We start from the raw sequence: 24269 nt of genomic DNA on the forward strand, positions 1-24269 counted from the left end.
TTTTTTAAAATTGAATAGATGTTCAGCATCACCAAATACACAAAATCATCACTTATAAGATTTCAACCAATCTTTTACCGTTGTGAAATTCAAACAATCATTTACATTTGTAAGATTTCAAACAATCATTCTTAACCAAAACATATATATTTTTTTGTAAATCGATTACTCCTTTAAAACCAACTTCTTTACTAAATCATTTGGATAACCACAATTTTAATTTCTTGCTAAGTACACAACCTTATACCACAATAGGCCATGTTCTCCATAAATATAAAATTCGAAGGAATCCAATAGTATACTTCAATTAAAAACTATAACCACAAATTAATCACTTTAGCCATTAAAAAATACACCTCAAATAGGAATTTAATGATCAAACTTTAAATTAACTATACAAACATCCAACTCTCATGATCAAACCTTAAATAATTTCTTAATAAAAATGTAGAACCAAATCAAGTGAACATCCTTCTTTACGTATATAAAGCTATTTACCACAATTATAACATTTTGGACTAAATCCATCAAAATAAATTCTCCAACATAATCTATAAATAATTGCATCAAAATTTCAACATGTCATTTCATTCCAACTCCAATATTCTATACTTTTAATTCCAACAATGTACACCCATATTCTAATCTTCATCATTGATCAAGGATTCACTTAACACTTATCAAATAATTTCAAAACCTCATTAAGTCAAAAGTCTTTTCTCAAACCCATAAGATCTCCAACGACCAAATTATTTTCTTAAATAATCTTTTAACTTATAAAATATATCTCATTATAAGTGGTGTCAAAAATCTTTCAACTTATAAAATCGCACTATATCAAAGTAATTACACTTTCTCTTAACTACAAGATCCAAAAGCAATATATAAATATTAACAAAATAACTACACCAAGAATCCATTGAATCATTGATTCCTCAAAATTCATTGAAACTTTAACTACTCCAAAATTCATCGAATCATTTACTTGTACTCACCACTATAGTCTATGGATCAAAGTTATGTCCTTGAAAAATTATCACATTATCCAGAGGTCATCATCTAATTCTTAAAAATCCTCACATAATATATAGATTGTAATTATACTCATAAATATCTCTTTCAATCCAAGGATCATAAACTATATTCTTTGAAAATCCCCATTAATCTACTTATCATAAATTAACTTCTTAAAAATCTCCAAAGATCATAATCGTAGTTCTTAGAAAATCTTCAAAATCATATTATAAGCTCCTTAACATCTCACATAGTTTAAGGATCATAACCTGAACTCTTAGAAAATCTTCAAAAAATTTAACTTAAGCTTTTAAAGAAAATCTCAACATAATCTATAAATCATAATCTACCTCTTAAAATTCTTCAAAGATCGTAACTTAAGCTCTAATACCACTTTTGTCACGCCCCGAGATCAAGACGTAACACGACCGTATTACCTTGAAAAAAATTCTAAAGTAATACAAAGCCTTCTTTCTTAAACATTCTAAGATTCTTCATTAAAACAATCTACCAAGTAAAATCTATACCTTTAACCCAACCAATAATACATCTTTATATATCCAAATACAAACCATATAAAATATAAAATTATCTCTTAAGATCTCATTGGCCAACATATTCTCATACGACTAAGTAATCTTTCTCATTTCATCTTTTAGCTTCACACAAAACTAATCAAGCTTATCACTTAGTCATCTGTAAATAAAAAGTAAAAAGAGAATGAACAAACCACAGCTCAGTAAGTATAGGCTCACACATCTTATCAGATCAAGCATCGTTTTCTTACACATCATATAGATCATTCAAAATATTCATCAAATCATAATATCAAAACATTTCAAGATCATCGTTTTGTCAAATATTTCATAAAGTCATAAATCAATGTCAAAATATATCACTTCATAAATCATTACAAAATATGCTATCATTCAAATAACATAATCAAACCAAATCATGGATCAATCATTAAAAATCATCGCAAATCATCATCATCATAAATCATCATTATCATTGGTTTATCGTTAGCTACGGTTACTGCTATAACCCGTGACATTAGCCGTATCGATAACTTCATTCTCATGATCATTGCTAACTATTATAACCCGTTAGCCAGGGCCTTATGCTAACTCTATTACCCGTTAGCCAGGGTCGTAGAACTAGTTCTGGTGTCAATAATCCCACTTTCCAGGGATGTAAAAACGTATCCATCACAAAATCATTCTTTAAACATAAATTATTTTCTCATTTCATTCATAAGCATGATCCATCATTAGTATAGAGAAACACAAAATAATCATATGCTTGATCCTATTTTCATACATCGAAAATAAAAAAATAAAATATTCATTCATTTATAAACATATATATATACATAGATTCGAAAACAAGCAAAGTGTGTGAGATTCTACTTACCTCAATTCGATGCCACCACTTAGTTTTTCCCTCAAAATAATTAATGGCCTATCCAAGATCATTTCAACAGATTATAATTTAATCAACCCTTTTTGAGACCATTTATACAAAAATCAACTAAGTTACACAAGGGTTAACTTAACTAATTAATATTGACAGTCTAACCTCTTTTCATTAAAACAGTCATATCTCAATATATCCAAATCAAAATTATGATCTCTTTAATGCGTTAGAAACTAGACTTGATAAGCTTTCTAACCATATATGGCATACCCCATAATTCCTTGTAGATTAGTTATAACAATTTTTGAAATCCACATCATATACTACTGCCAAACAGACCGTATACCTTCTAATAAAAATTATACATTTATTCACAAGAAACTCCAAATTCAATTCCCCTTATTTCGTTGAAAAGTAGATTCAATGACCTTTTTAAACATGTATGGTTCAATACATAATTCATTGTATAAAAATTAAGAAGAATTTCGAAATTCTTCACTATTGCTGCTACTAGACAGCCTGTACATCTTTAAATAGAAATTAAACAACTATTCATAAAGAACTCGAATTCAACTTCTATTTATTTCATTAGAAAGTAGATTCAACATGTTTTCCAATGATATATAATAATCACAGTAATAATCTATCCATTAATACAAAATTCTATTTTAATTCATTATTACATATCACAACATCTCATCCAAAAATAAAATTTTTCCTTCAATCTTTAAAAACTCAAATCCTTACTTTCAGCTTTTAAACTCCATTCAATAATCATCAATAAATCTTAAGAACATGAAATAAACAAAGCCTAGTAATTTACCCAAATAGATCATGAAGATTAATGAAAGATTTTCATGATTTTTCTTGGTTTTGCTCTTAAAACTTCAACTCCAAATAATAGCAATCAACTTGATATTTCTTTTTAAATAAAAAGAGGTCATGTACTCACCTTTAAAGGATTAACTTGATTGTAGCCTCTATTTGTGAATCTCCAACTTGATTTTTCATATTCTCTAACCCTAAAGAAGATGAGAAATAAGAACTCGATTTACTTTCTGTTTCACGATAGTTAGGTTTTCTTTCATCTAATATTTCAGCTATTTTTTTTATTAAATAATATCTTAATAAACTGATGGTCTTTAATATTAGTCTAGCCTAATTATTATTTGGGCTGGGGTATTACAACATGTTAAGAGAGTAATGGTTCCTTAATTTGTTGAACTGACAAATTATATCAAAAGACAATCAACCAACCAAAACCAAGAATTAGGTATTCTATTGCCATGGGATTTTGGGTCTTGGAGAATCTATTTCTTTCACTTGTTTTTGCCAAAAGAAATCCCATATTCCAATATTTTATGGGATGGCTTCCAGGCTTGAAATTTGTCCGTTAAGAGCTTTGCTTTTACTGTTTTAGTCATGAAACCAACCTTGTACTGCTTGTTTTTACCTCTATCACCATGCCTGGGATTGTCTGAGAAATGGCTCTTTCCACTTTGCATAAATGTTTCACTTTTGGTGATCGGATGGAAGACTTCTGAAACTTGCTGCTCTTAGGCTGGATGAATGCTTAAAAACTTTTCTTTTTTTGTTCTAAAAATCAAATAGAACATAGAAAAAGATAGCCCAGAAGTTGGCATATTTGCCTTTCATTTCATGCTTTCAACGTACTATCATTTATGCGATTATGCTTCAGACATAGCATTAATGGAAGTGGTATCAGAAGGACTATAATTTTGGACCAAGCTTTTAATTATTTCCTTTATACAGAAATGGAGTCTTTATTAATAGTTTCACCAACAAAAGTCATATGGATGTTTGATTATTTATCAGGAAACAAAAAATCATATTGAAGAAGTTTTGGGATTCCAAAATTATATTAGAAAAAAAAATACAGCATTTCTGTTTTTTTTAATAGTCATGGTTTTAACTTGCGAATCCATTACAAAGCTGTAGATTGTAAACATTTTAGGATGTAATATAACAAATGAGCCATATGATTGATTCAGATAAAGTTTTAGGACAGGTAATACATGGAATTTGGCAGCTTAAATGTTCTCTTCGCATCTGGTAGGCCCTTTAAACTGCTCCATTGATCTCCAATGATGCCCCATATGCGGTACCCTTGATCCACTAACCTTTTTCTCACCCGGGACTTGTATTGTTGCACATGCATGTATTCATCATCAAGACTCCTTTATGCAGAGTTAAACAAATAAATGATTCAGATCATAGGTATCAAGAGATTTTTTGAGGTAAAGTTTGATCATAAAAAGTGAAAAGTGCTGGGTGATGGAGTTTGGTTTTGGTAAGTTGATTACCTTAAGATGAGACCAGTCCATCCATGGTATCCGACATTGATGAGGTTATCAACAGTTGGAGATCTGAGAGATTCTCTTCTTGAAGAAACTAGAAAGATTTTAACCCCTCTTTCTTTGATCCCCTGGAACAGCTTGAGTGTGTGGTCTAGGGCCGGTGCCTTACTCTCTTTCATCCATTCCTCCAATGAAGTTGAATTCACCTTCTCTCCCCTGATTTAATTTTCAATCAGGAATCGAATTAGCTTAGCACATTCATATGGAACCAAATTCACTTGACAACATCATATACAACTGCGGTGCCATGAGCCTTACTATGTCATCCACAAAAGATAAAACATTTCTTAACTTTCAATTAGACCTGACAATTTGTCTATTTTGTATTTAACATATATAAAACATAAATTATTATATTATAATTCATGTCGACACATCAAACACTATATTTTTTTATCACTTTTGCTAATCTCATGTACGATTTTTATTTAAATTTTAACTCATATCCTTTTTATATTTTTTCCGTATCTCATTTTCGTATTGTTTTTAAAATTAATAGATCTACTTTCAATAATTTTGAATAATGAGGTGTAGCAATTGATCTGAACACCAGATTGACAGATCCCATTGTCTAAGAAAAAATCTGAAAGCAATAAATACAGTAGACTAGATGGAGATTAAAATTATATGTACCATATCCAAAATAGCATTAAGAAGTATGATTGCGATGTAAACTTACCCAAAACCATGCTTCTTGAAGTAAGGAATGATAGAAATGAGTGTGTCATCAACATCAAAAATCCATGCATCTTTACCATCACCGCCTAAAGAGCAACAACTGCTTAAGTATAGCGTCACTTCCTCGATTGCTCTCTCAGAGTCAGCCTTGTACTGAGATGAAGTCATGTACTTCTTGATGTGATCTACGCATTCTTGGGGCACTACTTCGAACTCCCTTATGTTGTTCAGCTCAACATTGATCCTCCAACTTTCACAGTAGTTTTTCAAGCTATCTTCTCTTGCATTTTTCCATTTTTGATTCAGAATGTTCCAGTCTGCAGCTGCTAGGCCACTGAAGAGGCTCGTCAATGCCAAAATGAGCAGAGTTTTTATTGCCATTTGCAGAGAGAGGAGGGGAGAGAGGTTGATGAATGAAGACTGATGAATTTGGAACATTGATATTGGGGCACGTAAAGGGGTCACATGGGAGGTGGGGCATGGACTGGGACCATGCTCTGGCTTAGAAATTTTCACATGGAATGATGATTTATTAAAATGGAAGACAGTAATATTGATTGAGAGTTAATGAATATATGGACAAACCAAAGGCAGGTCAAGTTATGCTGCCCCACTCATGTTGTTCTCCACCATGTTTGCCAGTTAGTTTCACCCTGGCATGTATCGTTGGAAGGCACAGCCGCACAGCTTCTTTTAGCCTTGGATCCCTCTGATGCTCTGCCAAAGGTGTTTTTATGAATTTTTCTCAATTATTTCAGGGCAAGAAGAAGAAATATGTGCCCACAATTCTTGCCGTCTAACACGGAGTATTCATTTTCCTTCAGCCTTTTTTGTTTTTTTGGTAGAAATAGAACTTTCTTTAGTGCTTCATGAGTTGGTATGTTGTTGAGATTCAGAAAAATCAATAATAGACGTGAGGGGATGATAATTTGATGCCAACCCAAGCTCAGGTCAAAGATGATGAACATTTTATAAAATATAAATATGATGAAAGCTCAATAGGCAACATCATGAGATTGACATTTTCCAGCAGTCTGTTTAAATTTTACAGATTGAGGGGGAAAAATATACTAATTACAATTGTTATCATAGAAAATTCAATGGGGGTGACAACAGACAACAGTTAAAGCCAACAGAAAATCAAATAAACACATAAATGGCCAAACCTTCTTTATTTACGCATCAAATTCCCCCCAAACAACTGAAAACAATCAGATCAATGACTTGTTTGGAGAAGACAGCCATAAGTTCATTGTGTTGAATTCTGTGTATGATATGTTCATGGGACATCCCATCATCAAAGTTCAGAGAATAGCTGTGGAAGTCATAACTGAACTGCATGCCGCTTCTATGCAATCTCAAAGCTTGCCTCCACCGTGACTTGAGTTTCCAAACAAACTGCTTCAAGACATGATCTTGAGCGGCAACACAAAGTTGGCCTTCTTAGAATATTGATAAGTTTGAATGCATTCGCGTTCGATTGCTACTTTCTTTTCCCACTTCAAGAACTGAATTCTCTTCAAGATTTGCATTTTCACAATTTTCAATGCTAACTCCTACCAAACTACTAACTATGAATCCACTCAAAGGAGGAGAGGCTGCAAGGCTAAAGCAATAAGGGCAATAAGATATATACAGTTTGAAAGAAAGCATGAAATATTGAACTTTTCATGTCTAAAGATGTTGTTAGATGGCACTTTGCCATTTGTCTGAAATCAGAATCATTATCACCCTTATTTCTTTCCACTTTGCTTTGCCATCATTCCTAGGTCATCCATTGTCTAATCTAGGAGAAACGACTAGATGTGGTCTGGGATGAGCACTTTTTGAATTGGTTCGCCTTCCAAAAAGTTGCTGGTGTTTATCATTTGTGATTTCTCTTCAGTTTTATGGGTGGTGAACTTTTTGTGAAGCATCTACAAATTAAGAGAGAGAGAGAGACACACACACACACACACCAAGGTAATGTTTGCTGTGACTAAAAAGTTTATGCCGTCCATGCCTGTCTGACTCTTCTAGTGCCGAAAGGAAGAAAGGTTTGGTTTCACTTTATCTGGACGAAGGCCCACAAAGATGTGAATATTTTTGTGCGGCAGATAACAGATGCACACCGGTACTGTATGCAACAATAAGTTTCATCACCCTTTGCTTTGCAAAAGAAAATAATAATAATAATAACTTTCATCCCAGGAAAATACAGCGATTTTCAATAGCAGATCAAGTATTTTACATCTTTTGTTTTCTCCCTGGAATTTTTTTATCTGTTTTCATGTCCCTTTGCTTTCAACGTAACTGCAGCCACACCACATCCATCATAAACATCATGTAACATCAAATGATAAGAGAAAGAAACAGATATGCTTTTCTTTTCCCGATAAATCATAAATAAAAATACCTAGAATGTAAACTACTCATTCAAAGCCCAAATCAACAACAGGCAAACAATTGCAAAGTATAGCATATCTAGAGGAATATAACACTAAATCGGTGTCTTTCTACCAAAATTTTATACTTCTCCAAATTCAGCATAGTTACCATTTGCAACATGTAGATGGACATAATGACATGATGGCCAAAAACATAGCACAAGCATAAGAGCAAGAACTAGAACAATATAGATATTAACAAGCATGTGACACTCACTATTAGGATACACATCAAACATGGTAAAGCAAGCTTTACATCACTATCAGTCATATCAAGTAGAACAAACTTACAATTGCCTCATGTAAGGATTGTTGCCACTTTTTTTCCGAAAAGTTCAGCTGCCCAAACACTTTTCCCATTGAGTGTTAGTGCCTGAAAATATTAAACTGGCACCAGAAACCAATCTAATAGTTCTCTTATCAAGAAAATATGACAAAGCCCTTGATTTCCAACGTTCCATGTGATGACATCAACTAATGCATGCACTTCTAGGTAGAAAAACGAAATATTTTGGCTCAGACCTTTAAGAAAAGTGATGCAGAGTAGAAGCAATTGATTATTAATCCGAGTGTCATCTAACAGTTTGTGATTACTGCATCAGAAAATTGTTAGTTGAAATACTAACAAGGGAGATCCATGAGTTTCAAAGAAAATAAAAGGTAGTCTTTTAGAGAGTTGGATGGTGATGTAAAGAAAAGAAATAGATTCCATATCCTTTTAAGAACTAAGCATTAACTCATGTATTCATTGTAACACCCTCAATCTCACATTGGAAGAATGTGTGGATAAGGATTGATATATATATATATATGGAAGAATGTATGGATAAAGATTGATATATATATATATATATTTAAACTCAAACTTGAAAGGCACCTTTTGTGGGATCGGGGAAGTTACATTCATATTTCTGAGCAGCAAGGAATTACTAGCAAGAATATCAGTACTTAATTACCGCACTAAAGCTGGTACGCCTTACAGCGATTTAAATAAGCTACAGTCAGAATGAATCCAGTTGCTACACCTTACAGCATTATAAAGTATCTCCACTCCTACCTCAACACTTGATATGCATGACATGGAAGATTGCCTCCTGAAGAGTTCCTGAACAGCAAGTTTAGTAAAATTACCACTGCTAGACTTTTCAGCCACGGTTGGAGTTACTTCTGGAGATGATATAATCGAATTCCTAGTACAATTCTATTTCGCAGCGTCAAATTATTCAAATATGCATTGAGATTTGAGACAGTCATGTTCTGTCTCTGAAAGGTTACTATGATCCATCTTAATGATTGTTGTCAAAACTGCTCTTTGATGTGAATCTCTCAATGGAAAATTATGGAGCAAGTGTTCCAACAAAAAACCTCTTTCCCTTCTAAAAGTAGCAGATGATAAATGTGCAAGACCCTGTCACGAAAATGATACTAATAACAATACAATCACGTAAAATTTCGATTAGTATATAAGAAAGCAGATGTATAACGACCAGAACCTGAGGAAAGGAAGGATGGGATGTCATTTCAAATAAAGCTGCATCAGGTCCCTCTATAGACTCTTGGTAAACATCCAAGTTGCTTAAACGCCTAAAAACCTAAACAATATGGTAAAAGAAATGTCAATTAATATAATTTGCATTGCCCCAATTAAGAAATGAAAAAGAAACACATTTTTTTATGGAAAGATCTCAAATTTCTTGAACAACCACTATATTGCATAAAATAGAACGAGCCAATCAATGAGTTTTTAGAGAAGACAGAAAAACGAGAGACAGAGAGAGAGAGGGAAATGACTACTGACGTTTTCAAAGAAGAGAGCCCATTGAAAGGCTCGCTTAATGTTATGGGAGTCACACTGGTACCGGGAGAAGACCAGATGATTGATACCCAGATGATAAAGTTAGTATATCTACAAACCCTTTGATCAGTTTCATCATTTCTTTCAACGATATATCTGGGTGATTCCACCCCATTCTCTCTTTTTCTTTTTTTTTTCATTCTTATTCCTTCAACTCTGTTTTCAACGATGCCGATTTCGTAATGAGAAACCAGATTGGGAACAGGTTTGGAGCCAATCTGGGTTTTGGTCGCAACTGATTAGTGTTTTAAGGAGCGGACAACGGGTGATTCATTGTAAGAAAGAGAGAAACTGGAACAGAGTAGGCCTTTTATACCTGGTCGACTGGTCATCCCGTCAAGACAAACTTAATTCACACGTTCTCCAATGTGAGTGTTCTTGTAGAGCTTTGGAATTGGAATTACTAGGTTGGATTAAGATTTTTTTTTTTTTTAGGGTCTTATTTAAATTTGTAAGTGATATATTAATATTTATAAATTATTTAAATTTAATTTAAATTTAATTTAATTATTATTAAATTAAATTCAAGTAATTTAATTTATCAATAAAATTAAATTCAAATATTTTTATATCTTATTCGAATAACTCATCAATTTTATCGAATTTTTATATTTTAATATATTTTTATTATTTTAATTCATAAAATATTTTAAATTTTAATGCGAACACAAATAATTGAATTCTTATCAAATATAAAAATTTAATTTATTTTTACATGTCAATCGAACAAACTCAAATAACTTAATTTTTATCTCTAAGTTGAATTTGAATTAAAAAAACTAAAACTTAATCAAATTCTAACCAAATTTTGAACCTCAAATTTCAAATTAAACTCTAACTTAAACTTAATAATGTATCAACTTAAACTCAATCGATTACACCATTAGTCTTGCCAATTTAATCATCTATCCAAAGAGCTCACTCATGCAATGATTTATACAACAAGACCCACTATTAAGGTGAAACGAAACAAAATGATCCGTTAACCGGGAGCTCATCATTCCATACCAAATCTTCTCATAGGCTTGCAAGAATGCAACGGGACCTGCAGAGTCATCCCAGACGATGGCAAATATCAACCACTAAAAGGTACCCGAGTTTTGAGGCTGTTGGATGAAGAAAATCATTGTGATTATGCAAATTGGTATAGCAAGAAATTTCAAGGTGCAACTAGTGATGCTCCAAGGCATGACATTGACAGGAATCTGTTGCTTCTACTCGAGCCAAAAAAAGATTGATGGAAGCATTACTAAAATAGTGGTAACACCATAGAAGAAATTAGTACAAAAAAAATAAGTTTTACTATTGTTTGATCAAAACCTCTCAAAACATGTTTATAAGGAAAATAACAGAAAGATAACATCAAAACCACAATTGCAAACAAAACCATGAAAATCTTTCAGACAATAGCATTGGCAGCACTTGCAATTCTAGGCCACAGATCAGCACATTCCTTTCCAATGGGACCAGTGATAGCAGATCCTGAAAAACACCAAATCAATGAACCCAAATAAGTTTCAAATATCAAATCCAACAACATATCAGTTTCTGCCACTGAACTGCAAATCAATACTAATGGCATTGCCAAATCCATTACACCTATGGCCATGACAATCGCAGATAAGACATCATCTTTTCAAGTTATATTTGGGAAACCATACTTCTAGAAAAGACAACTGACATTTCTTAGGTTCTATGTTAAACTTGGAAGGATAGAAATTAGAATCTTCACAACATCAGTGAAAGGTCACTGAGACATGTGCTCCTATTCAGAATTCAGATACAGCAGCGGCAAAATGTCAAGAATATTCACTCGTTTTGAAATCTGACATTGCAAGAGCAAGAGAACCAGAGAAAACTCATCCAACAAACTTCATTTGAATATAACTCAGACAACATAAACAGCTTAACTTTAGCATTTAACCCAACAATTCAACAAGCACTATTATTGAAATTGGATATATCAAAATAGAATGAAGAAGGTGAGTTGGTTTACCTTTCATTTCTCCCTTGGGATTGACAATGACACCAGCATTATCTGCAAACAGACAAATAAACCCAAACTAAGTTTCACACAGAAACAAATAAAGACTAGCACTACACAGTAATAACTAAATCCAATATACCAGCAGACAGGTAACACAATGCAACAGATAAACAACAGCATCATGCTGTTTAAAACTGGCGAATTTACATTATTCTATGCTTCACATTAAGAGTCCGACAACAAAAATCAGCTACCCCATTATCAAAAGAAGCAAGAACGACAAACCAAAAATGGAAAAACTTAAAAAAAGAGAGAAAGAGAATTGTTTGAACCTTCGAAGTACATGTAAACCCCGTCCTTTCTACGCCAAGGCTTGCGTTGTCGGACGATGACAGCTGGCAACACCTTCTTCCTCAAATCGGGCTTTCCTTTCTTAACGGTGGCCATGACCATGTCACCGACACAAGCCGATGGTAGCCTGTTGAGACGCCCTTTGATTCCTTTCACTGAAATGATGTAGAGGTTCTTGGCTCCAGTGTTGTCAGCGCAGTTCACCGTCGCTGCGACAGGTAAACCCAGCGACATCCTGAACTTGTTCCCGGCACTACCTCCCCTTCCTGTTGCAAAGTAAAAGAAAAAATGCTAAGATCACCGCGAGTTTTGCTTGGTGATTTGGGAAAATGAGTGAAAACCTTTACCTCGCTTCGACATTTTGGATTGGCTCTTCTCTGCTCCGCCGGTTCTCTACACCTCTCTTTTTAAGCGAGGGTTGCTTCCTTATATCGCTGGCCTAGGGTTTATTTTAGAATTTTGGACCGTTTGGCTACACTGCCGCCGTTGCCTATCCAGGTTTTCACTTTTCTAAGAAAAAAACGCAGCGTTTTATCTAAAGGCCACTAAAAGGATATCATTTTACGAATTTATCCCTTCCTTCTTCCTCAAAAATAATTTTAAAAAAAAAAAAAAGAGATAAGCATTTGACAGAAGATAAAAAGAAGAGAGCAATGCACTGCATTTCGCTCCCCGGCTCTCACCGCCCGGTGCTTTCTCCACCCAAAACTTCCTTCAAATTGGCATGCCACGTCAGCCCTAGGATGTCCCTCAACGACAACAATAACAGCAGCAGCAGCAGCAACGGTTTCAATCTAATCGACAACATCTCCAAGCTCCTCTGGGGTCCATCCCTACCTCCAGGCCTCCTAATCTCCACCGTCCGTACCGCATGGACCTCCACGTGGCAGATCATGATGTCCCAACTTGCTCCCTCCGATTCCTCCGGCGGTTACACTAGGCCTCCCTCAAAGTTCCGGCTCTCCCGCCAAAACCCAACCGCCAAACTCCACCTCTACGTGAGCCTCCCCTGCCCATGGGCCCACCGGACCTTAATCGTCCTTGCCCTCAAGGGCCTCGAAGAAGCCGTCCCCGTCTCCATCGCAGCCCCCGGTCTCGACGGCTCATGGGAATTCAAAGATATCCCCGACAAGGATAAAAGTAGGGACCAAGATATTCTTGTTCCAAGCAGGGACAAGGTTAACGGGTTCCGGAATTTGAAGGAGGTTTATAAGCTGAGAAAAGGCGGGTATGATGGGCGGGCCACAGTGCCAATGCTGTGGGACATGGAGAAGAAAGAGGTGGTTTGCAATGAGAGTTATGATATTATTGGGTTTTTCAATTCGGGTCTAAACGGGTTGGCCCGCAACCCTGGTTTGGATCTCTCGCCAGTGGAGCTGAAAGGGGAGATTGAAGAGTGGAATCGTGTGATTTATCCGAATGTTAATAATGGGGTTTACAGGTAAAAAGTGAAAACCATGGTCGGGAAAATTACATGCAAGCTTAAAATTTACCTCAATTTTGTTATTAGTCGCAATTTTTCTATGGTATAATTGGGATGATCTTAATACTTTGTAGATGTGGATTTGCTCAAAGTCAAGAGGCATATGATGTTGCAGTGAATGGTTTGTTTACTACCTTGGATAGGATCAATGATCACTTGGGTAGTTCGCGGTACTTGTGTGGTGACAGATTGACTCTTGCCGATATTTGCTTGTTTACTACATTGATTAGGTTTGATCTCGTCTATAATGTTTTGTTCAAATGCACGAAGAAAAAGCTGCTCGAGTTTACCAATCTTCATGGTTACATGTGCGATATTTATCAGGTATCGGTTGGTTAACTGAATGCCTGCTGTAATTTGTTCAAATATTGCTGTTAATTGGAATTTAGAAAAACATAAGCTTATGTCTCAACTCTCAAGTGAAGAAGTTCCCATCATACAATTATGTATGATCTCTTGCATTTACCAAGGACTGGTTGGATTTTGGAGAGGCAATTGGGAAAAGTTTTCACTTGATTGCCATCTCTGTGTCCATTGCAAATTTGGGTACAAGGCAGAGCATTAACGCTTGATTCTAGGATCTCCACCCAAATCTCACAACACCTTAGCCACTCAAACTAAGCCTAAGTTGCTCGTTGACCTAAAAGAATTAGGTGATTTTCAGTTGCCTGGCAGTTTAATGAATCCTGAGTTATGATGGATCATTTCATTTCTACTACTGCATGAGCTTAAGTTAACCTCAAAGGCCTTGCTAAATTTGTCACTTGCTGTTCTTCATATTTGGGCGAATTAGTTGTTAATGCTTGTATAGAGCATCTTGTATCACCTTTTGAATGCAATAATTGTATATTCCTCTTTACACAGGCTAGTCTGTTTTTAGGAGTGAAGCATGGCATTCATTAGGATTCCTGTTTTTGTTAAATTGTTAGCGGCTTCAAAATGTGCAGCATGTAGAATTATAATGTTTTATTTCTTATCAGATTCCAAAGGTTTCTGCCACTTGCAATTTTCCGGCAATTATGGATGGTTATTACCAGATGCTTTTTCCATTAAATCCTGGCAGCATTCGACCTGTTATGCCCTCAGGCTGTGAGCATGAATTCCTCTTGAGACCTCACAACAGGGAATCGATATCTTCAGTAGGTAAAAGTATACAACATGTTTTCTAAGTAGGCTCCTAAGTCCTAACACATGTAAAGCTGTATAAGCATTGGCATGTAATGTTAATTGTAAAAATATATTCATCAAATAAGAAATTATGTGAAATTTCCAACTAGTCATTTCCTTTGAAACCAGGTTTTTTTTTTTTTTTTTTGTTAATATTTTAAGTTATCAAAATTTGAGCTCTAAATCTATCACTCTATCAATAGATCACGTGACTTGAACAAATTGCATTTTGAGAACCGAACAGTAAGACAAATTTATATGGCCATACTATGAAAAATGTGTAGTGACGGTCAATTCAATGGTATTTTAACTTCTGTTTTTCTCCTTTTGGTACTTGTAGTATATGAAGCTGTACCAATACCAGCATCTAGTTTTGAGAGCATGTCAGAGGTTACATTGCCATAGGATAAACAAGAAAAATCTGATGTTAGATCAGAATGACATGATTAATTATTGTAGTAAGCAGCAGTGCAACAACAAAGTTGGCAACGTTTTGTTTGTGATCAAAGCTCATCCTTGACAATTAGACTTAACTCTGCTAGATCAACTAGAAATCCTCAAGTTGCTCAAATGTTTATTGATCAAGATTACAAGAACGAAGGGAAAGAATAAATGAATGAATGATTCCAAAAAAAAAAGGGATGGGCCAATCAATCAAGGCTCCTTCTTGTGGTTCCATTTCGAACACAAAAACATCGGGATGGCCTCTTTAGGCAACAGTGTAGTCTGTTTGAACGTGACAAAGAATTAGCTGCGGAAGGCAATTCAAAGGAAAATGACACCAAAACAGCATGTATAAATTGCCACTGGAATTCATTGCTCAGACAATTTGGTCCCAGTATTCAACCCCTGCTGTTGTAGAACAGCCCTAAAACAGAATGCACCATTTACCTGGTTTACTGTACCTAGTATCATCAGACAAAAAGTAGTAAATAACCCACGAGTTAGCAAAAATCCTGAGGGTTTGACCTAGAGACTTAATCAAGGCAACTAGCATTTGCTTTTTGCAGCAAGTCCATTTACAAAAGTGCCTCAGAGCTCTATCAATCTAAACCATGCAAAAGCATCCCAAAACAACTGTCTTGACCAAGAATCAGTTCATCTGGTGATTATTGCAGATTTAGACCCTGCACCATTACAAAGAAGATCCTCAGAACCAGGTCAGTTACAAAAACAACCAAGAAGAAACACAAGATCACCAATTATTGATCAGACAATAAAAATTAAAAGCATCTCCAATTCTTAGGGGAGTGAAAAGACCGATTTTTAGCATCAAAGCTTTCATTGAATCATATTCCACAGGGAAAGTTTAGCACATGAAAGACAATTTCAAATTTTTGTGAATGGATATTGTTGTTGCAATTTCAAAGAGTTAAAATAGTTAATTTTTTATTTCACCATGAGATGATATGAAAAAACATAGTCTAAAGATTCTACATGACAATTACTTACTAGTTGAACGTTTCATGTTCCTGCAAAACTTACTGCCACATCTGCACCGGAATGCCTTAATAGGATGATCAAGATCATCAAAATCAATACCATAATCCTGCAAGCAGAATATATAGCCTCTTAATAGGGACAGACAAAATAATATGATAATGCATGAGCTGATACCAAGTTTTCTTCTAAAACCACATATGAAGAACATATAATTGCTCTAAATCCAATATATCCAAACAAAAATAGCATTGTTCAATGTCAGAGGACACTCATGCATGCATATGCCATATAAAATGCATTACAGCCAGCAAAATTAAGCAGACTATGTTACAGGAAACAAGCAAAAGGCGTATATATCATGCATTATTTTATAATATACACCAAATATAGACTACTAACTTTATCGTGCATGATTCAGGAATAGCTGAAAGTAGTCTTGGTGGGAAAGGAAACCTTCCTCCTATATTGCAATAGGAGGAAAATAAAATGATTACTAGGTAAGATTGACAAATAAGGCTAAATGAGAATTCATACTCACTTGAACATGTTTAACTGGATGATACAATGAAAGTTTGGGACAGTCGTTAAGACTATATCTATGGTATTCCTGACAAACACACAATGGGCACTTTCATTGAAAAAAAGAAAAAAAAAGCACTACAAATTTCCTTTCGCTTCAATGGAGCAGAATTTTGCAGCAAATTATAACTTATGGAACCTAAAATGAATTTTGAATCCAGCCACAATTCATTTTGGCATCCCTAATAACAATATATAACAATGTGACCCCAATTTACTCATCCGAATGTACAAATCCAAGTCAGAGGGGGAAAGAAGAAAAAGCTCTATAAGTCAACAGTGGTTCACTAATCATTCCAAGTCAACGTGCTCATAGAAACGTGCTTGAGTCAAATCCCCAAGCAAATAGCTCCTTTGCAGGTAAGGAAACAAGCTATCACCAAATGGAAGGGGGATGGGGACAGGTAAGGTTAGTTATAATAACTGATTGAATCTCAAAAAAAAAAAAGTGCAAGTCCATCTCTTCTCATGCAAAGTCAACAATCTGATCATTACTTTCATTTCTTTTCTTGTTTAACCTTATTAAAAGCAACAAATATCAACTACAAGCTTCAGAAAAATATAACTATAAAAATCACTCACCCAAGTCAGCTCTTCAAGTGCATGAACTTCTCTTGTTGTGAAGAAGGCTAGCTGCACACAGTAAATGCTCAATTAGACTTGCTATTGCAAAGAATTGAAGCCAGCAAAACAAATAGGACTAAGAAGGTGGAAGAAATCAGTATTTCATACATGATAATAATGAAGATCTGGAGTCTCCACTTCAACAGGAATTTCAATCAAGTTTGCATCTAAGCATCTAGCAACACAGAAAACAAAAAAAAAAAAAAAAAAATCAAACATTTTAAATCTCAATTTATTCAAGGTGTTCGGGTATTTCTTCAAATGCATTTGCCATCATGTACCTTAACCTATAACAATAATTAAAACAAAACCTCAATAATGTGAATTAAGTCAATGCTGCAGGTAACCTTTCATATCTCCCGGTGCTAATATCTCAACTAATGTTTGTACCCCAATAAAAAACAACTGATCTCCCAACTTACACCACCTATGGAACCTTCATTAATGTCATCAAAATCTATTACAAATGTGACAAAACACACAACATAGGAATAGATGCACAAGCAATTGAAAGTTTCTTAAGAACACAGCAGGAAAAGTCTAATATACAACATATATACAATTACCTATGATTGATGAACCTAGCAACATTTCCATAACATGTGGCATCTAAACAGAGGGCTTCTTCATCCTTAGAAACTCCCTTCAACCCCCAATAAGCATCCAGCAAGATTGGACATGTATGTTTCTCTATGTTCCTTCCGTACAACTCAGAGATGGTGAGTATTTCTCCAACAAACTCACAAACGAAAGCTCCTTTGGGAAGCTTCTCTACGGTTCTGAGGCCCCAACCTTTTCCCTCAGGTGTTAAAAACACCTAAAATTCAGAGTAAATTAGTCATGGAAGACATAGGCGTTTACAAAAGCAATTCAAAGGTTACTGCCCTAATTTTTAAAGCAACTTAACGATAACAAGGACCAGAAAATGTACAAGACTGGGATGAATCAAACCTGCAATTTGCAATTTACACCTCTCTGCACCACCCTATTGCCACACTGCTTATTGCAGCCACATTTGCTCCAACATTCTTTGATAACTTTTCTCTTTAGGTGACCCTTACAAGGTTCTGGAAAGTCATCCTTCTTTGATCTCTCAAGGGGGCACTCTGTACAATTAAGGAGACATTGTTGTTGAGGATCACGAGTCATAGAAATACACTCTTCTAAGAAGTCCTCCCTGACAACACCTGCTGAAGTATACACAAATTTTCCCCCAGCTTGACAAGCACATGCACAAGGCTGCTGGGACAAGAGACAATCCCCAAAACATGTCGGACAACAACTTTCATCTCCAATTCGAGAAAGAGAAAAACTAACATGAGCATTTTGAAATACCAGATTCTCTGATATATATTGAAACGGTGGTGGAAAATCTTTATTAATTTCATTTACCCATGAAATTTCAACTTCTTCTTCTCCTTTGGTTATGTCACTTGCATCATGAAGCCACCTTAATTCATTAGGTGTAAGTTGATGCGGCGAAACAACAACCAATTCCTTCCCCCCCATATTGTCAACACATCCATTTGCAGAGAACTGAACATTGAAAGATCCATTTAACATCCTAGCTAGCAAGAAACCATTTTCCTTATTGCTCTCAGCATCAAGAGCATCCCTTGCAGGAGATTTCTTTAATACATCAAGAGCTGGCATCACATTACCTTCCTGCGATTGATTAGAGGAATTAGTTGCCAATTCCGAGATGCACTCACACATATCACTCAGAATTTTGATGACATCAAAATCTGGGTCAATAAGTTTATATGATCGGAGACATTTCTGCTCCATCAGTTCTCTTAGTTCATCTATACTAGGCAATTGGAAATTTGGTCTTCCAAGAGCAGAATTGTAGCTTAGAGAAATCTTCACCTCTCCCAATGGCGATGAGGCAATTTCTAGGCTAGAAGAATTTTCACCAGGAACAGTAGCAAGATCACAACTGTTACGCCTCTCACTCGTTGAAGCTGAAGCACCAGCACCTACAATTTCATCTGCATGAAGGGATTCTGCAGGCTCCTGCCAATTTGATTTTCCAGTTGAAAAATCCCCAATTGGCAAATCTCTTCCGCTTAAAGAATCTATTAAAAAAGTGTTATAGTAAAATAAATAAATAAAGGATTAAAAATGTTAGAAAAATAGAAAAAAATATGGTACAATTTTAATATCCAAATGTAATAGTTATAAATGCTAATCAGCATATTCTCTATCTCAAAAGTTACTTCACATACAACAAATTAGAACATGATTTTATGCTCCACATACACCCACAAAAATAACTACCAACAACCAAAGTATCCTCATACATTTCAATTGACAAAAAGTCCCCAGTATGTTATGCTGCATCCCTAACATGTGCAGCAAATTTTAAATGTATGGCAGCAAGCTGCATCTAGGAGAAGAAATCACTAGCAGAAAGAGTGCATGCTTAAAGATCAAGAGGCCAAGTGAAGCAATGTAAAAATAAATTAAATAAAAAATAATGGATCTTCACTTCGAAATACTGACTCATCATTTTCTGAAGTACAAACATGTAACCACTAAAACAACATATACAAGCATTTCAAAGTACAAACCATTAAATCATACAACTCAAAACGTTGTAAGTATATTGAATTCCTTGTCTGACAATGATATAAACCAAAACTATAACGTAAAAGAAGCAGTAACATGTATAGACTGCAAATTCATTAGTCTATGGAGAAAATCATATAGATGCATTACATCTCTACTTATTTTTCCTTTTAATACAGACAGAAACCACAGACTCCACATCTATCTCAATTACTATGTGGAGAAACCAGCTGAAATCACGAATGTTTAACACCAAGAGATTATGCTCAGAAAGTTAACAGGTTGAAAAGTATAGAGGTCTAAATACTATGCCAAAATTCATGGGACATATACCAACATGGCGCACTACCATTGTTTTTTATGCAATTTTTTCTTTTTGAGTCAACTGGAAAAACCTGATGACAAACCATGAAAATGGTGTCCCTGATTTTTTATATATATATCTACCCTCAAGATCCACTAAAAAGTGCACATAGAAGGGTTAAATGTAATTAAAATGACCATCAAAAGAAGCATTTCCACTATTATTAAACGTTGGCTCCTGAATGCCGTATGAATTAACTCAAGAAACATATAACCAATCCACTATAAGCCTATCCATTTCATAGTACAGATTACAAAAATTTTCATAACATGTAAATGGACTAATCAAAATTAGCTGCTAGAGAAATGCCACAGGGCTAATCAAATATTGATTTGAAATGAAAAGCAAATTGACGAAAAAAATGCCATTCATATGGGAATTACAATAACTTACCTGGATGAATAACTGCAATAGGAACCTCATCCGCTGGAATGTCATCAGTAAATGGCTCTTCCTTGGGTATGATCAGTGCATGAGTATCAGGCACCTTTTCCTTTGGAATAATACCAGGCTCAGGTGCTGGATCTTTAATGCGCAAGGTGGGAGATGCTCTCTCAAGGCCGTTCCCATTGGAAGCAACATGAGGTGACATAGGTTCCTTTCCTTTGTAGCTAACATGCATTTGAGATGAATGTGAATTTGGTTCTGATCTTTCTAGCACAGGCCTAGGTTCTACAGTTAGCTTCCCTTTATTCCTACCACCATGATGGGGTGAAAAAGGAGCAGGAGAAGCAGGCTGATGTGAAACAGGACCAGGTGAAGCTGGCAGGAAATCTGTCCTTGTATTTCCAACACCGCATTGAGGTGACTGCAGTTGCAAAGAAGCAGGAGGCAGTTCATCCTCCTCAATTTTAGGCTTTTTTAAAAAGGTTCCAGCAACATTTGAGCTGCCGTTTGTATTAGAACATGATGCCAGACCTTCTTGGTTTTTCAAGCGTGCTCTTTTCAAGGGGCGTACTAGCTCACCAGGTATTGAACCTTCTTCCTCAATATCTTCCTCCTGCTAGGTAAGACAATCAAACCATATTAGTTGACACCATTAGGACTATAAAAACAAGAAAGAAGAAAAATTACACAGGACCAGCATAAGTTAGAGAGATAAGTCACATACATTGCATTTCTTGTCTTTTTTAGGTTCTGACACCCGAAAAGCAAGACCAGTATCAAAAACACATCAAGTGTAAAACTTAAAACTAAACCAAAACAGATTATAAAGGAAAATGTACCTTACTATCCTCCTCATCAAAGATAGCATCAGCAAGAACTCTATAATTTTCCGATTCAATTAGCTCCCAATTTTTGTCATAAAGCTTTAAAAGCTTCTTCAATACCGGTTTCACTTTTTCCTCGCTAATTCCCAGTTCCTTCATCGCGCGGAAGGCCCGCCCAATTCTGGGGTTTGGTGCCATGATGCTTTATCAGCTATCAGTTTTGCAGGCTTGCAAACACCAATATTTAAACCTTTCCCATTTTGGGGAGAGATGGTAGGCAACAAGAGTCAGTCCAGGAATAAAAGTAGAAAAGTAGCACTAGGAAATTGAAAACACTGTAATTTTTTTAAGTATTAAGTGAAAAAAAAAAAATCTGAAAGATAAAAATTGGCATAAATAACTAACAAAACCAATGACTGACTTACCTTAATCAGAGTGGGAAACAAACACTTCTTTTTGACTTCTGAAGTCTACAACTAAATTAAGATACTTGAACAATAATCCAAAGGCGAAGATCCCCATATTTTCAAATCATTTCATTCAAGTTCAAGAAAGAAAGCTAAAAGCTAAAGCCCCAATGATTGCATGCAAAAAGGAGAAGCCGGTTAAACTGTATATCTTATCAAGCCAAACCCTTGAAGGTTCAAATCAGTCCTTTAGAAACCTAGACAGAAAACAAGGCAGGGATTAGTTTCACAAACGAAAACAAAAAAAAAAAAAAAGTTGCTTTTTTGTTCCCACATTTTTTTATTTAAATTTTAAATGACTCTTGAAACGCTAAAAAACTTTAACTTTCTAATTTCTTCTTTTTACAGTGTCGTTTCAGAGACCAAACAACTGCATTTCACCGAGCTTACTGCATTACCAAATTCCGTCCAGTTGAACACTTACTAGAAAAAAAAAAATCTAGCCGAAAGTTTCTCAGCAAACAAACAGAACTTAAGCCAAGAAATCATCAAAAGCAAGTGCAATGGCGAAAGAAAAACAACGCAGGAAGCCGAGAGATACAGAAACGAAGCGTTTTTCAGATTAAAATGTAAAGACGTTTCACATTAAAAACGAAGAGTCATTTGAAAATTTTTGAGAGAAAAATAAGTGTAAAAAAAAAGAAACAGAAAATCAAGTGATTTTGAAACGAGAAAGAAAAAGAAAGAATCGGAGAAAAAGCATACCAGAAATATTCGGTAAGAGAGTGATCTTGGCAGAGGAGAGTGAAAAAAGTAAACAAAACATTAGGGTTTCGAGTTTTTGATTTCTCAAGAAAAAAACATTTTCTCTTTTCAAAAAAAAAAAAAATGAGTTTAATTAGCTATGTAGCACGTGTAGACACGCAATACGGCTAGCCTCTGAGCGGAGAACGAAAGGGTGTTGGGTCCATGTAGCGCTGCGGTTGCGACTTGCGAGTGCATTTAACGCAAAGATGATGAAAAGTGGAGGGAGGAGTGACACCAGGTGCTTTGATGAGGAGCCAGGCAGTAGCTGAGATGGGCGAATTATGCCATCCAGCGCGGGGTGTGATACGTGTAAAGGGACGGATTGGGTCAGTTTTGGATTCGGGTTACCCATTTATAAATTTATAGGCACAATTTGGAGCGATAAATTTGAATTAAATTGAATTCGATTTAATTTTTAAAATAATATATAAAATTATAAATTTTTAAATTTTAATTTGAATTCAAATTGTATTTATGTGTAATTTGAATTAAATGTTATAAGTTTAGCTTGATTAAATGATTTTTAAATTTTAATTTTTTGTTTTTATTTATTATTTTTATATGATTTTTAATATATTTAAATGGATTTAAGTATAAATTAATTATTTTTATTTTATATAAATTAAATATATATATATAAATTAACAAACATATATAATTTGATTTAATTTTATTTTTTTTATTTTTTCACTTTTGATTCAAACTCAATATATATATATATATATATTAATATCCAAATTTAACTCAAACCGAATAAAAAATTTTAATTTGAACCAAATCGAATATTATGATTTCAAATTAATTTTCAATTTCTTTCATTTTTGTTCATCTTTTGTGGAGACTCGTATTAATCTACGAGGTATTATTCACTTTAATCTCAAAGTCTCACGATTTTATCTCACAAAAATGAGTCTTGTAAATTTGAGTTTAAGCCATAATATATATTATAACACAAAGTATACAGATCCACCAAATCACTCTAAATATTAGGATTCTAAATGTAATTTTTCACCGTGTAACATTTAGTTTCTGTTTAATCGATAACCTAACTCTGATACTATTTATGGAGACTGGCATTCAACTCACAAAATATTATTCACTTTAACCAAAAAGTCTCATAGTTTTATCCCATAAAAAATACTTTACAAGTTTGAGTTTAAGTATTTACATATATATCATAGCAAATCTTTAAACTATTCTAATATGAAATTAAGGCATTACACATTTAACTACAGCCCATAAACACAAAATATGCTAATTCACACCAAAAAAAAAAAAGGTAAATATAAAAACCTTTAAACAAAAATTAAATAATTATTCAACCCTCTTTTTTTTTTTTTGCAAAATATTTATTTTCATCTAATTAAATCTTTAAACATATTTTTGTACCTAATTAAATCTTTAAATATTTATTTTCATTTAATTAACTTTTAATTAAATGAAAATAAGTATGGATGATTAACCAATTTTCGTTTAATAAAAACTCAATTTGTGAAAATAAATATTTG

The 24269-nt window shown here is 34.4% G+C and overlaps 4 protein-coding genes, 1 non-coding gene and 1 pseudogene across 11 annotated transcripts; 1 reads left to right on the top strand and 5 right to left on the bottom strand.

The window, feature by feature from the left end:
* Window positions 1-4280: 4280 nt before the first annotated feature.
* Window positions 4281-7935, bottom strand: LOC111283895 (acid phosphatase 1-like). The gene is made up of 3 exons (XM_022872566.2): window positions 5488-7935; window positions 4755-4964; window positions 4281-4628 (listed from the first exon to the last, which is right to left on the bottom strand). The coding sequence occupies exons 1-3, from the start codon at window positions 5922-5924 to the stop codon at window positions 4451-4453; spliced, it is 825 nt and encodes a 274-aa protein (XP_022728301.2). The 5' UTR covers window positions 5925-7935; the 3' UTR covers window positions 4281-4450.
* A 275-nt stretch (window positions 7936-8210) lies between these two features.
* Window positions 8211-10164, bottom strand: LOC111283896 (uncharacterized; annotated as a pseudogene). The gene is made up of 5 exons (XR_016337221.1): window positions 9711-10164; window positions 9406-9504; window positions 8869-9320; window positions 8367-8505; window positions 8211-8285 (listed from the first exon to the last, which is right to left on the bottom strand). The product of XR_016337221.1 is annotated as an uncharacterized LOC111283896 (transcript).
* An 881-nt stretch (window positions 10165-11045) lies between these two features.
* On the bottom strand, window positions 11046-12598 carry LOC111283274 (large ribosomal subunit protein uL14x/uL14z/uL14y). Its single transcript, XM_022871724.2, has 4 exons — window positions 12453-12598; window positions 12087-12371; window positions 11764-11805; window positions 11046-11249 (listed from the first exon to the last, which is right to left on the bottom strand). The coding sequence occupies exons 1-4, from the start codon at window positions 12463-12465 to the stop codon at window positions 11167-11169; spliced, it is 423 nt and encodes a 140-aa protein (XP_022727459.1). The 5' UTR covers window positions 12466-12598; the 3' UTR covers window positions 11046-11166.
* LOC149519796 (small nucleolar RNA snoR137) lies at window positions 11886-12029 on the bottom strand. Its single transcript, XR_016341241.1, has one exon. It is a non-coding gene; the product is annotated as a small nucleolar RNA snoR137 (small nucleolar RNA).
* A 109-nt stretch (window positions 12599-12707) lies between the features above and the next one.
* LOC111283273 (Glutathione S-transferase family protein) lies at window positions 12708-14880 on the top strand. Its single transcript, XM_022871723.2, has 3 exons — window positions 12708-13546; window positions 13663-13912; window positions 14569-14880. The coding sequence occupies exons 1-3, from the start codon at window positions 12759-12761 to the stop codon at window positions 14755-14757; spliced, it is 1227 nt and encodes a 408-aa protein (XP_022727458.1). The 5' UTR covers window positions 12708-12758; the 3' UTR covers window positions 14758-14880.
* A 651-nt stretch (window positions 14881-15531) lies between these two features.
* On the bottom strand, window positions 15532-23090 carry SUVR2 (SET-domain containing protein lysine methyltransferase family protein). Of its 6 annotated transcripts, XM_089758681.1 has the most exons (11): window positions 22720-23006; window positions 21973-22211; window positions 21563-21797; window positions 20730-21336; window positions 19271-19479; window positions 18353-19066; window positions 17968-18218; window positions 17510-17576; window positions 17360-17410; window positions 16208-16304; window positions 15532-15882 (listed from the first exon to the last, which is right to left on the bottom strand). In XM_089758681.1, the coding sequence occupies exons 3-11, from the start codon at window positions 21743-21745 to the stop codon at window positions 15854-15856; spliced, it is 2208 nt and encodes a 735-aa protein (XP_089614807.1). In that variant the 5' UTR covers window positions 21746-21797; window positions 21973-22211; window positions 22720-23006; the 3' UTR covers window positions 15532-15853. The 6 variants fall into 6 exon arrangements, with proteins under 6 accessions (XP_089614807.1, XP_022727454.2, XP_089614808.1 ...); XM_022871719.2 differs by having other exon boundaries at window positions 18353-19479; window positions 22720-23090; XM_089758682.1 differs by lacking the exon at window positions 22720-23006 and adding an exon at window positions 21448-21481 and having other exon boundaries at window positions 18353-19479; window positions 20730-21339; window positions 21564-21797; window positions 21973-22109.
* Between the last annotated feature and the right edge of the window lie 1179 nt (window positions 23091-24269).

This window comes from Durio zibethinus, chromosome 3, assembly GCF_047325235.1.
Source record: "Durio zibethinus cultivar Kanyao isolate XHJ-2024 chromosome 3, ASM4732523v1, whole genome shotgun sequence".
Taxonomy (NCBI): domain Eukaryota; kingdom Viridiplantae; phylum Streptophyta; class Magnoliopsida; order Malvales; family Malvaceae; genus Durio; species Durio zibethinus.